The sequence below is a fragment of the Lissotriton vulgaris genome, chromosome 12 (assembly GCF_964263255.1).
Source record: "Lissotriton vulgaris chromosome 12, aLisVul1.2, whole genome shotgun sequence".
Lineage (NCBI taxonomy): Eukaryota > Metazoa > Chordata > Amphibia > Caudata > Salamandridae > Lissotriton > Lissotriton vulgaris.
In genome coordinates, this window is record NC_141700.1 from 648,493,045 (window position 1) to 648,507,802 (window position 14,758).

Genomic DNA, 14,758 nt, shown 5'->3' on the forward strand with positions numbered 1-14,758 from the left:
CTGTGGTGGTATGCGTATGAGACCGCAATCATGAGTCTCTCCCAAAGGGGGAGGGTGGAAGCATGTCTGCGAATAAATTCAACACAATCAAGGCCAGATTGCCAAAACAGCCGTCAGTCATTGACGTGAAGTGATATATTTTATTTATATTGCAGTGCATTGATCTATACAACAAGAATGAAGTTGGACTGCTGAAAAAACAAGAATAAAAGAAAAATATCCAGACAATGGGCCCAATTCACAAAATGAACTTAAGACTCAATCCTAAACTTACTACTATTTTGGCATTCACAGAATGAACTTACTACTTTTGGTATTCACAGAAATTAGGATTTTGTCTTAAGTTTGTCTTAAGACAAACTTAAGACAGACTTAAGACAAAATCCTAACTTCTGTGAATACCAAGAGTAGTAAGTTCTTTCTGTGAATGCCAAAAGTAGTAAGTGCCTTCTGTGAATACCAAAATAGTAGTAAGTTTAGGATTAAGTCTTAAGTACATTCTGTGAATCGGGCCCATAGTGCTCAAGTGCACGAGTCCTAAATATGCTGCGATTGCCAAGAAATAGCCCAGTGGACCACCACTAAGATGGGTTTCAGTGTGAAACAGGCTGTCATAATCTGCCTTCTTAAGCAGAGAAACATGGTCAATGAAGCTGGTAAAACACTAACAGTGGAGATGACCCAGGATGCCCTGCTGTACCATCAGCCACCCATAGGACAAAGCACTTCTTATTTGTGGTTCAGTGGTGGAGGCAATCGCAAGTCCCACTAAATAGCACCGCAAGTGGAAAGAAGAATGCATCACTGTAGAAGCAAAGGAGGAGCTTCCTACGTGAAAGATGTGCTCAGAAAAAGAACACAAACTCATCACCACCATCTCCTCCAAGAAGACATTTTGCTTCTTAAGCCAGTCCCCTTTACAGGATAACAGATGCCAGAACCAGACCTATGAGTGCCAAGGGAGACAGAAGGTTCCTGAACGCCTATTTGCCAGTAATGATGATGCTGATGTAACGTTCCTCCTAACATGTTAAATGTTATGTTATGTTACAGTGTTTTTGTATAGCGCAAATCACCACGTGTCTCTAAGCGCTTCCAAGAAAAGGTACATAACCTGACACAACCCCGAATGCGCCCTCTGCCATAGAACCACCTTAGGGTATAGATGTTATCTTTTTAAACAGATGGGTCTTTAAGTTCTTTCTAAAGGATAGTAGTTGCGATTGGAGAAATGTGACAGAGATGTGATGGAGAGAGACGTAATGGTGGAAAGAGTGGGGCTGGTCTGAACGATGAAGAGGAGCTGGGTGACCGGGATGAAAAATAATTGCAAAAAAATGTGTGAAACCAGAGTGTGACACAGAATAGTGGGAAAAGTAACAAATGAGCTGGGAGGGGAGGAAGAGCTTGGATTTCAGCGGCAGCAGAACTAAAGGAAGAGAGCAAGAAAACAAACTTGTGTGAAGTGTTAAAAGAAAAGGTAGGACCCTCAATATAAGCAGTGGAAATATGCCAGTCATTCAGTCAAGAGGACGGTCAAGAAGCTGCGCTCTGGTGGAGGAACTGAAAGCAATCAAATGAGAAACAAGAAAATGAGATGGTAAGCAGTGGGCTGCCCCAAAGTCCACTGTAAGTACTGGCATTGTTCACAATATATCTTCGACGAGAGAGAGCGAAGATCTGTCTGTAGCCGAAACCTAAAAAACACACCTTTGTGCTGCAGTCAAACCAGAAGTGGCAGTAAGTTGGACTACTCAGGACGAATATCTGGCTGAGGAACCGCTCGGGTTGAAGTGCGCTGCAGTTTGGCTTACGCAGGAATCTCGTGTAGTGGTCAGAAAGATATACTGCAACAGTCCTTTGAGGTGGTCTGATAACATGAAAACCTATCACCTATCCAAGTCTACTCAGACATCCCTCATACATAAAGGTGACTGAAGGTTGAAACTCTAGGTTTAGGAAAAAGGATTACGGATAGGGAACGAATACGCTGGTACACTCCGAACAGAGCATTAAGATCATCTGGTGGGAAACTGGCAACAGTGCAACTGGCAAAAAAAGCTAGTTGGGGAAGCAGAAGCTTTGTAACCAATGCGGCTAAGGCATGGAACGGGCTTCCAGTTCACCCTAGGAATAGGACTAATCTACTGGCCTTTAGAAAAGCTTTAAAAACAGGGCTCTTCAATAATTAACTTTCATTGTCAGGTCCTACCATCGACAAACCTCAGCAGGAGTTCATACAGCGCCTGGACACCTTGGGGTAACAACTGCGCTCTACAAATAGCTATAACAATAACAACAAAAACATTTAGCATGGGAATGAATTTTTCAATAGGAGGCAACAATGAGGGTAAGCCAATCTGTAAGGAAACCTAGAAAAGAAGGAGAACTGGACACATGAAATATAACACTCAGGAGCAGAGTGCGCCATTGGCAAACAAAGTGGAATGACAGGTCTGCAGATGAATCACATGACAAAGTGCATACAATCTTCAGACAAACTATGTAGGAAGTTTTCCTCACTGTTTACAACTGCTGTGGCCAATATGGCCGCCATGCCGGCCTGCTGGGGGAGCAGCTGAATCCCAGAGTGCAGCGCGGCGGGGTAGGGGAGGTCCTCCGGCTCCAGTTTCTCCCCGTAGTTTGGGATGGCCTGGGGCTCGGCCATCAGGAAAGTGCTGATCAGCTCATTTTCGGTGATGGCTGTGGTTGTCCTGCACCAGATCTCTTCACCTACACACCAAAATACAAAGAAACAACTGTTACAATCAGCAGACTGGATGAAAACTGAAGAGGAGGCATGGGTGCCAGAAAATGAAGCTCAAATGTCGAGTCATGTAAAATACCACAGTTCATAATCTCTAGCACATTAAGGTGGTTATAGGACTTCCCAAGACATTTAAAAAGGCAGACTCAAATTATCAATTTTCACCATGGCCCATAATCCAAAGGGATTGTCCCAAAGACGTTGTAAGTTACACCAAGCAGCCATCTTTTCGACACAGCTTTTAGAGTCCCTCTCAACGTTGCTATAGGCTAGCACTTTGTTGTAACTGTGTATACAGGGATGGTTTGGCTGCCTAATGAGAAGCCTTGACCCATACATTGGATGCAGACAAAAAATACACAAGTCCACAGAAATAAAATTGTGTAAAGCCTATTCAGTTTGCGAAACTTGGGGTAGTTTAAAAATGAATCATTTCCTATTTAAAAGGAGGTAAGCATAGAGATAAATGTATGTCATATTTGGGACTAGCTTCTATTCTATAAAAAAACATAATTGCCCTAAAGACTACTTTGCTTCTAGTAAATATATACTCAGAGTTTATTTGCTCAGAATACACCTAAGGCACGCACGTACGCACCCTAAGCGTGCATCTCACCCCCCACCTCTATAGAAATTGTCCGGATTCTTGGAATGTTAAGTCCTCTTCCTGACAGGCTGCTGTCTGTGCTCCCACTACAAGGCTCCATGCGTTTGAGTCACTAGACGCGAGTGACATGAAACCATCTCCCCGCCTATTGCACCAAGTTTCCCAATTCCAAAGCATTCTAATAGAACGTGTTGGTGGTAGCTAGAGGCATGGCGTATGTTTAAATGGCTATTTGGTACAAAAGGGGGTGGTGATGGACGGAGAATCTGAACCAATCAAACACTCACACCCAGTCAACAGATCTGGATTTAAACCATCACTGTTCTTTAGCCCACTCTGCCACCCCAGTTCAGACATGGCCATATGCAAATCAGCCTGACCCTGTGCCTCTTGGGAACAGTCCAGCCCGAACTGCCAAGCCATGCCTTCCCTGGACCGGAAACCACTTCCTAAGAAAGGTTTCTGGCAAATTGAGCAAGGGACTCACGTCTGAGCTTTGTTCGCCATAAGTTGGCAGAGTATGCTCAGACGTGAGTCCCTTGCTCACTGGATTCAAGCAAGCCTGGCTGATGACGGCTGAAATGCCAGAAACCGGTCCTAGGAAGCTTGTTTCCGGTCCAGGGAAGGCATGGCTTGGCAGTTCGGGCTGGACTGTTCCCATGAGGCACAGGGTCAGACTGATTTGCATATGGCCATGTCTGAACTGGGGTGGCAGAGTGGGCTAAAGAACGGTGATGGATTAAACCCAGATCTGTTGACTGGGTGTGAGTGTTTGATTGGTTCAGATGTTCCGTCCATCACCACCCCCTTTTGTACTGCTAAATGGCTATATGGACATAACTTGAGCTAAAATAATAGTTGCAAACATAACATTTCATTTTTGTGAGTAGTTTAGAGGCACAATCAAACCCCAAAATATTGGCATCGTGGTGATGGCGCAATCAACCAGTTGAGTGCCCTGCATGGGACTATTTATGGTGTATAGCCTTCTTAGATTGGTAACTTGGTTTTTTGACTATTTTTCTGTACTGCCTGAGCGGATTACTATCTGTTGTTATGGCCTCTAAGAAGGCCTCGCTGGCTCTCTACAAAGCACTAGCTAGTTCCCCAATCAACTCACAGGAACACTTTCTGTATTGTGACGCAACACGCGGTGCTTTGCACAAATCTCCAACAGGAAAGAAGGATGCAGGTTGGACTTCCTGTCTGGCTAACCTCTGCCCTCTGGAAACAGGATGTGAGCTGCTGAGTGGTTGCACAAAGCCAAAACACCTCCAAAGGTCGAAGGGCAGCGTGCCTCAACACATCCCTTATCCCTGCTGCCAAAAATCACAAATAATCTCCGAGTGTGTCCCCTTATCAGTCGCTGTGCAACACTGACCTGCGGCTCGAGAGAAAATAAGAGCCTCGAGTGGAAGGAAAGATGCCCTGCGTGACTGATCACTGCTGATGGCCAGACAGAGGCATCCTGGTCCTTAAAGAGATAGACTGGATTTGTTGGTTTACCCTCATAGGGTTTTATTACAGATTTCCCAGTTTAGGGTGAGGGGGGAACCAGGACCGGATTCACCAATTCTAGTCATTAACCCCTTCGATGCTTGCGACGGAATGGTTCCATCACGAGCGCCGGTTGGGCTGTGCTTATGACTGAACCGTTCCGTCACGGCCACGTCCGTTTCTTAGAACCTTCAGCACAGCGCAAGAATTCGCGCCGCGCTGAAGGTGCTAAACCTACCATGCACCTAAATACCTAAATCTGGAGATCAAAATTTACTTCCCACGGAATAGGTAATAACATGCAGACCCGGGAACACTAGCTCCAAATCTCTGTGCTTTCTCCTCATCAAACCATCAATCAATCAATCAATCAATCAATCAATCAGTAGATTTGTAGAGCGCTTCTTGTCACCCGGGAGGGTCCATTTGATTAGGCGAGGTGAATACCATGCCAAAATCCGAGTCCATTTACTACCTGTTTGAAGCAGGTGGCACATGATTGTAGGGGTTTTCCAGGGGCTCCTGGTGTGGGTGGTGGAGGGAAGAGCTAGGATGGGGAGACCTGGTGAGGGCAGAACAAGGAGGGCAGCACAGCTTCCGCCCATGAGATGGGATTATCTGGAGCACTGTTCCATGTGGATACCACTGCGAGCCACTCGTATTGAGGGCCCGAGCGAGGACCTTCTACCAGAAGCCATAGCACACTGTGCATTGCGCAATGGACACCACAGTCTACAGTGTCCTGGATGCGGACATTTTTTGTTCAAATATGGGACATCGGACCTCCCAGTTAGTAAATATGAAAAAAAAAACCTCCTGATAAAATACTGCAAGCACACAAAGTTGTGTACTGAAATAATTTTCCACTCATGGAACACTGATGCAATTGCTGTTCTCTCACATTGCTCTCGCTTTTTGTCGATGAATACAGACGACAGCTGAAGCATTGAATTCTGGATCACCTACCCTAGAGAACTGGGATAGATGCCAAAGAGACAATCGCAGAAACGCCACGTATGAGACCAAGTAATGATTATTACTGGAGACATGAGGTGAGCCATTGATCGGAGTGTGAGACATCCCGAGTTGGACATGCTGCTGGGAGTCTTCCACCCACAAGTTTCCATTCCTAGCCTTTCTCGACTCCTGAGGCAGCGGTTAGGCAAATGGTGCAGGCAGATCCTGGCAGGGGCTCCATTGGATGCAGTAGAACATAAAATAATGCAGGTCTTTCCCACAACTCATCCCGTTCCCCGGGCTGGTGAGTCAACTCCTCGCTCCGCAAGGAGAAAGAGGCAGTGTGCGGCCACCGGCACCAATGGCTCTCTTTTATGGCCACTAAGGTTAACCGTCCGCTCCCTGGTGACTAGCTCGCCTATGACAAGGACAGCAACTGCACTCCTGCTAGGCTCCTGGTAAAAAATGGGCCAGCGGGGAAGCACACGCCCTTCATTAGGTCAAAGGGCAAACCTATGGTTCGAGGTGGCCTTAATGCTGTTAGGGCAAGAGGCTGCTGCTCCTGTTCTCAAGAAGGAGTAAGAAAAATTAGCTTCTACCTTTCTCTAAGATCAGGCTAGCTGACCAGAGCTGCAGGGTCCAACGCTGGGCTATGAGCTGGAGCACCAAGCTGAACTAACACATAAAGCCGGGTCTGAAGGCTCAGTGAACTTATGCATCCACTGTAGGGGCATGTGTTCGACCTCATGGTCACAGGTTCAAATCCCAGCAGGTCCACTCAGCTTTTCATCCTTCTGAGGTCGATAAAATGAGCACCATAGAGTTGGGTAACAATAAACATCTGTTATTCAGTACCAAGATACCCTTGGGTGATGTGCGCTTTAGAAATACACATGTTATGGTCTGTTATAAATCATGTGGTCCTACTGTTAGAGGCTTGTTGCTGCTGATTGTTACTGACAAACAGCTGACTATGACTGATGCGCTCTGGTTTTCCCACTATCACAGACCTCTCCCATCATGAACATCTACTGGTAAAATAGCTGGGGGAGTGCAATTGACAACATACGCCACAGGTCTACCTAGGACATCACAGGGGGCGACCCATTATCCCAACCTTAGTCTACACAGCCCCCTACTCGCTGCAGGGGACTTACAGAAGGTCAAGGCGTCCTGTTTACATTTTGATCCTCCTGCTACCTTCATGAACACACAACTGGGTTAACGAGCAGTGTATATCAGCTGCTATTCCTGCGTGTCCCTAACTGGCACCCATGCTCCCAATCTCCACTGCCTCCACTCAACTAATCACACTCCACTTACAAAACCATATCTCCAAAAGCAAACCAACTCAAATCACCACCACCACACACATTCATACCCCACAAAGGAAATCGAGAGCTGATAAACTCAAGAGGAAGCGCGTAGAGTTATATTTCCTCTGCGGATTGTGCTAGGGCGATGGGATGGATACACACCTTTCCTGTATATCACTGAATTTGCTTCCAACTCGCTGGACACTAAAGGAAGCTTCGCCAGCCAGCACTGTTTGTCCTCGAGAACCAAGGTCACTGGTGGGCCCTGCCAGAAAGAGAGAAAAGAAAAGAAAGGGTTAATCAAAATTTTCTCTGAACCACTAAGATATGACATCTTCACCACTACATCTGTGTCCTTCTGAAACCTTCCACCCCAGCAGAAATGACAGCCAAGAGGGAATATACACTGCTATACACTGCTCTGGGAAGTTATGCTGCATAGAACTGCATTCAATTGGTGTGCAGTTGTGAGCCATTAATGACTGTAAACACCTATAGAACCAAAGCAATATCTATAGGCACCCCTGAATAACTGCCCAAAATACTCATCTGCTCAGGAGTTCAACGCCCCACAGGAAGCCAGAACGTCACCAAGTTTGAACACAGAAGTGTAAAAAAGAACCAGGAAATATGTTTCCTCGATTTATGTTTCTAGGCTCTTGAATAACACCCTTCCACATGCCAGACTTGACTCAATTGTGATACAATTCAGAAAGGAGCTATGAAATCATTTCTTCCAGGAGCACGTCAAAAATCACGGATATGGATCCACGTGGATACGCGTCCCATCAATTATTCACCAACTTCTCCATCTTGCTACACACTCTTGAATTATCCTTGTCCCTTCTGTCACCCACATAATGATCCATTTCTTCCTAGCTAGGATTGTGCTATATAAGTCCCAATACAAATGTATAAAGGTACTTCTTGAGTCAAGTCTGAAGTCCAAATGTTGAGCCAAGGGTGTAATAGGGAAATGGTGCATCTGACGGGAGCTGGGCTCTAGTCCCAACATCGTTGCTTCAGTCTTGGAAGCGTTGGACTGTAGCAATTTCCCTATTATCTGATCTTGAATAAATGAACATCTTTGGTTACATCATCATTTTCTTAAGAATTTGCAGAGACCATCAACAGCATGGAGGTAGAACCCAGCACTCCAGATCAGCGATGCTACTCATTTCCATTTTTGTTTTTTGTCCTCCTCCCAGCTGTCACATTGCTCCCATGTCTTGTGCAGTGGTTGAGCTTCTTTCCTGCTCCTATACTTTGGGTTACTATTTAAGCTATAGATAGTTGTCTGCTGTATTGTTTCCAATATGCTCAGGGTGGACTTTGGGCCAGCTCGTTGCTCATGAATGGATGCCATTGTTGTCTATGTCAGTTCTGCGATCCTGTATCAATGGTTTTCTAGCTTATATGGAATTGTCCCACCCTCAATTTCTGTCTCACAGTGTTCTGAGTGGATAAGTTGTATCCTTCCACTGCTTAACTTAGAGGACTGCTTCTTAAGTTTCACGTACCAGAGAGTGTAAGTTGTTTGTTAGCAAATAGACCTACTGTCAGCTTATAGTGGGGCTTAGAACCTGCCCCCTTCTTACCATTGGTCGGCTTTATTAGCATTGGCTTGCTTTTTATTTGTCAGCTTGTAGCCAAGAGCTATTGGCTTTGACAATGCTTATTTCTATTCCTTTTGCGAACGGTCTGTGCCATCCAATGAAGAATAGTGCACTGAAGCATGTATGTCCGAGTACAATCACCTAGCATAATGCAAATATGCCTGTGTCTGTGTAGAGGGGCCTGTAATTTTTCTTTGAATAACAACACTATTTTCAAGCCATGTTTTACCCAAAAAAATACAGCTCCTATTGAATACAGGGTTGGATACCTCTTTCTAGCAATGCAAACTCCCTACTCATTTTATTCTGTCTGCTCTGAAACCAGCCACTCCAGAATCTATCTATGAATTTACACATCAGGATAGGCCAACATTCCTTGTACCATTTAAAATTACATGATGTACAAATGTTCGCTTAAAAAAAGGAGTGGGCAGAGGGCGGTGTATCCTACACCAAGTGTGGTTGAAATAAATAATGAGGTCCCAAGAATTTTGAATACGAGGAATAAAGTGGTAATTGGGTATATAACTGCGAGACGCTTAGGGGTGCTAGCGGGATTTCAGAAGATGATGGTTTGCTCCATTAAAATGCAGAGAAATGCTCCTTCAACCAATGACTTCTCTGCGTTAGCCATTAGGATAGAAGTTCAAGCCACCACAAGAACCTCAAACTCGTTTTGGTGGAACTGGCTCCACAGTGAAGGAGTTGGACAAGACCATCCGAGGAGCCACCAAAGGATGCAACTTCTACATTCTAGTAGGTCAGAGTGAGAACTGAGGATTCTAAGGAGGCGGAGGCACATTGTGGGTGCAGTTGCTTAAACACCTGAAATCACCTACATGATAGCATAATTTGTAGCACTGCAGACCAAGCACTGGCAAAGCTAAAGCATGAGGCTTGCTCTGTGTGAAGAGATCTAGCACCTTAAGTGGGAGGGAGCTGGGTGAGTGCAACTACTAGAGTTGTAAGCCTCTGGTGGGAGGCTCCTTCCGGGTATGAGGAAGCTGGTTCTACTATTGACAGATCTATGTTCAATCAATCAATCAGGGTTTTATAAAGTGCGCTACTCACCCGTGAGGGTCTCAAGGCACGGGGGGGGGGGCAGCTCCGGTTTAATCGAAGAGTAAGGCCTTGAGGCTGTTCCTGAAGGTGTGCAGGGTCGGGGAGCGTGTGATGTTAACTGGGAGCTTGTTCCAGGCCTTGGCTGCGACGTAAGAGAAGGCTCTTCCGCCTGCTCTGCTTCTGCGGATGCGGGGGTCTCTGCCAGAGCGAGGTCGGCAGAGTGGAGGTTCCTTTTGGGCACGTGGAAGGAGACTCTCTCATTGAGGTGTTTGGGTCCGATGTTATGGAGGGATTTGTAGGTGTGGGAGAGCAGTTTGAAGGTTACTCTTTTCTCGACGGGGAGCCAGTGGAGGTCTCGTAGGTGTTGGGTCATGTGTTTGTGCCGTTGACTATATGGGCAGTAAAAAACTATTTTGCTGCGTCCATTGCTTTTGAAACAGTGGTAGCAGGTGGAGCCCATCAGCTCTTGTTGTTGGGCACCAGTACTTGTTTTTTCTCATTAGACTTCAAAAAATGAACAAGAGGGGAAAAAAACATAAAAAGGGAAAAGAAGCAGGAAGAGAAAGATGAGAAAACAGTGACAACAGGAGAAAGCTGGCACACAAAACAACATGTGGGCGTGAGACAGGCAGGGAGCGTCTGCTGATGGACTGAGGATGTATGAGGTGGAATGAATATTATGCAGCCTTGATATTCTGTACAAAGACCTTCGGCAGAGCCGACGGCAACTTCCAAGCAAACGTTTGGGTACCTGCCCTTATTGTTTTATAAATTAAGCACTGGCTACCTCACCAAACCATAGTGCAAATTAATGGCACATATATCATCTGTGAAATGCCATGACCCTGCATTTTTTAAATGAGAACTCACGAGACATACAAAGCGGTCATCGGATGCTAAAAAGGTCCTTGGTTCTCCACGGGGTATTAGGGAAGGAATCCTATTTGAGACATGTAAAGCAGGAGCAGCAAGTTTATCATATTAGCCAATATAGCCTCTGTATGTGTATAGAATTGAACTACTGTTCCCAGAAAACATCTGATGGCGTTAAAAGATGGTGTCACTGCATGAATGGAAATTCTCCCAACATCAATTCAACAAGGGAAATAAGGCGAGCTGGTGAATTCAGTACAGGACATGAATGGACTGAGCATGAATAGTGTCTGATACATAGTCTGTCCTTGACATCAATGGAAGTTGAGCAAAATTATAATAACTTTGTCTTTGGCTCTCTTTTGATAAGAATGGGAGACCTGAAGGGTTTCTGTAATAGTTAATAAAAAGTTGAAATGAAAGACCACATTTACTGACTTCATGCCAGTGATCTCAATTACAATCTTTCTTATGCGCCCACCAGAGGAGGTATCGCCGAAAGGCTGGATGTAATGTGTGCATGTAAGTCTTAATAATCTTCTACCGCATAGAAAGTGGACTAGTAGTAATATTTTCATTAACTCCACATATTTAGGCTGCGTAGGTGCTCAAATATATTAGTACTAATGTGGAATTTTGCTAATGTGATGTTTGCATCAGATCAGTTTCCTTTTTGTGCTAGTGCCAATGCATTCTGTGTATGAGCTGCACCAAACCCCTTTTTTGCACGTTTGCAGTGCAAATTGTGCCATTAGGACATGCCCAAAAGTAATTTGGGCGTGCACACATTTCAAGTTTTATGATTTTTGCCTGGGTCCTTCCTTGTAAGGGGGGGTGTGGTTGAGGGAACTTGGGTAGTAATATTGTTAAAAGAACAATTGATGGACAGAATGCAGAACAATGTCATACATTTACCCAAGTATCCATTGTTTTTTTGCTCACCATGCCATTCCAGTTTGAACCCAGCCATATGCAAATTAGTCTTGACCCTGTGTCTCATGGGAACAGTCCAGCTCGAACTGCCAGGCCAGGTCCTCCCTGGACTGAAAACAAGCATCCTAGGACCGGTTTCGGGGTGTCACCCCTCATCAGCCATAATAGCTTGAGTCCAGTGCATGGAGAGCACGGGATCCATGTCTGGGCATACCCGTCCTACTCGGGGTGACAAATGCAAAAAGAACTATGGATGGATAGAATGCAGAACAATGTCATACATTCAGCCTAGTACAGCTATCTGGGCCTAAATCCTTCATTTTTTTTCTCACCATGCCATTCCAGTTTGAACCCAGCCATATGCAAATCAGTCTTGACCCTGTGCCGCATGGGAACCATCCAGCCCGAACTTCCAGGCCAGGTCCTCTCTGGACTGGAAACAAGCATCCTAGGACCGGTTTCGGGGTTTCACCCCTCATCAGCCAGGACAGCTTGACTCCAGTGGCATAGGCACAGGACCCACATCTGGGCATTCCCGACCTACTCGGGGTGACAAATGCAAAAAGAACTATGGATGGACAGAATGCAGAACAATGTCATACATTCAGCCTAGTACAGCTATCTGGGCCTAAATCCTTCGGTTTTTTGCTCACCATGCCATTCCAGTTTGAACCCAGCCATATGCAAATCAGTCTTGACCCTGTGCCTCATGGGAACCATCCAGCCCGAACTTCCAGGCCAGGTCCTCTCTGGACTGGAAACAAGCATCCTAGGACTGGTTTCGGGGTTTCACCCCTCATCAGCCAGGATAGCTTGACTCCAGTGAAATGGAGAGCACAGGACCCACATCTGGACATACCCGTCCCACACAGGGTGACAAATGCAATAAGAACAATTGATGGACAAAATGCAGAATGGATGCTTGTTTACGGTCCAGGGAAGACCAGGCTTGGCAGTTCGGGCAGGACTGTTGCCAATGAGGCACAGGGTCAAGACTGATTTGCATATGGCTGGGTCTGAACTGGGGTGGTGAAGTGAGCTAAAGAACGATGATGGATTCAACCCAGATCTGTGACTGGGGGTGAGAATCTGAAAAGTTTTCGCAATCCATCCATCATCTCCTTGTGTTCAAAAAGGTATATTGTTAGGATATAAGGTGGGTACATTCACAGTCGTATGTTTGCTTTAGACCAAATGAAATAACTTCACAAAAGACATCAATGTATATATTTTGTGCCAATGCACTTTGCCGCAGTGGCAGAATAGAATGCAATGGTTTTATCAGAGATTGCTCAGTCTTATATGACTGGCTTTAACTTACAGGAATTTGTGCTCAGGATGGTCATTTATTGTAAAAAAAAAAAATGTATATGTTGATCTTCTAATTTTCACTGCCGAAATTATCTATTTAAACAAATGTTTATATTGTCTCTTTTCAAACCACAAATAAAAGCTCTTTTCAAGAAGAAAACAAAAAAATAATGTCAGAAACAGGACCACTTCTAGTGTGTGGGAGACTAACCAGACTATTAGTGTACAGAATTTTTAAGAGACCTTATTATATTTTAAGTGATGTTAAGCAGTGCGTTTAGTAATGCGAAAGAATTACTGTACAAACAGGCATCGCCACCTCAGGTTCAAGATACTACAGTCATATGGTCTGCATTCATTTAAATACTTGTAGTATTTTCTTGTACCGCTAGATGGCAGAAAGAGTTCGTCGATCTGAGAAATCACCTCGGGTTCTGCTCAACCAACCCACAAAGAACAAGTCATTGTAATTGCATTTATATAGCGCTTACAACCCCGGGTGAGGCGTCGAAGCAATTTTTCGTCGAGTGCCGCCGAGTAAAAGTCATTGTGTGAATGGCCAGAAAAGGACACTTCAAGTCTTCCAGCACCTCAGGCCTACGTTGCCCTGTGACCGGTGACTTGTCATTCTCACTTAAAAGCACTTGCTGTGATGGGAATAACCATCAGAAACTTTTTTTATTTTTATAATTGCCACAACAAGGGTTCTAGGGTTCTCCACCTGAAACAGTCAAATAGCAAAGCACACTTTATTAACCCCTTCACTGCAGGGCTGTTCCCCCCCCCCCCCCCGCTGTGCTGGGGGGCGGGGCGCGCACAGCGCCCCGGTGCTCATGACGAGGTCAGCTCGTCATGAGCCACGTCGCTCCGGTGCTCATGACGAGCTCAGCTCGTCATGAGCACGCCCGTTCCAATAGAACGCTCAGCACAGCAGGGGAATCAGCCCAGCATGCAAGCGTTCCATTTAATGGGCGCGGTCATGACGAGCTCAGCTCGTCATGAGCACCGGAGCGCCATGGCTCATGACGAGCAGACCTCGTCATGAGCACAGGAGGGGTTAAATCGCTTCCATAATCTGTATTATTTATTGTTGAACTCACAGCACACTCTTTCCGGCCTCACAAACACTGAACTATTTACAAGGAAGCTGCGGGGTGACTGCGTGAATTACTCAATAGGCTAAAGTACAGATGAGCTGAGATGGACAAAAAATATTTTTGCGAGTGAACCGTTCACACAGATAATGTTTCAACATTGAATATGCCTCTTTATTACGCTTGCCGTCACACCGCATGTTGTTAAAACGCGGTTGTTACAATGACGGCGTTGTTACAACGCATACCATTACCCCGCAAGTCGTAACAACGACTTGCGGAGGGGGGCACTGGATGTTGGAATAGTATAATTTACTATTCCAACTCCAATTTGTGCGGACAGTAGGGAAGGTGTTCGATTTTTAATCCAACACCTTCTCCCCCCTCCGCAAGGAGTTGTAACAACCACATTGTAATTGCATGTGGTGTGACGGATTCGTAATAAGGGCTGTTTACCTTCAGCATCTGTATTGTGCAGGATAGAAATAAAAGTAATTCTCAATAGCGTGTGAAAAGAATGTCGATTTGTACTCATGGCACCGCAAAATCCGAAAATATTGAATTACCAATTGCAGATAGTGATTTCCATTTATATCATCACCCAAGCTCATAGCGTCATGCACGTGTATCAGGGCACGCTCATAGCGTCATGCACGTGCGTCAGGACACGCACGCGTTAAAGGTCACACATACCTTTGCAGGAAATACAGCAGTAGCAAGATTGT

The 14,758-nt window shown here is 45.4% G+C and overlaps 1 protein-coding gene across 1 annotated transcript in view; it reads right to left on the reverse strand.

Annotated features, from left to right (window-relative positions):
* The window catches only part of ZFPM1 (zinc finger protein, FOG family member 1), a 309,534-nt gene that overhangs the window by 21,564 nt on the left and 273,212 nt on the right, over positions 1-14,758 (reverse strand). The window contains exons 5-6 of the mRNA XM_086945819.1: positions 7,307-7,409; positions 2,524-2,733 (exon numbers count right to left, since the gene is read on the reverse strand). Of these exons, the coding sequence (XP_086801945.1) occupies positions 2,524-2,733; positions 7,307-7,409 (313 nt within the window). The remainder of the gene's footprint in view (positions 1-2,523; positions 2,734-7,306; positions 7,410-14,758) is intronic.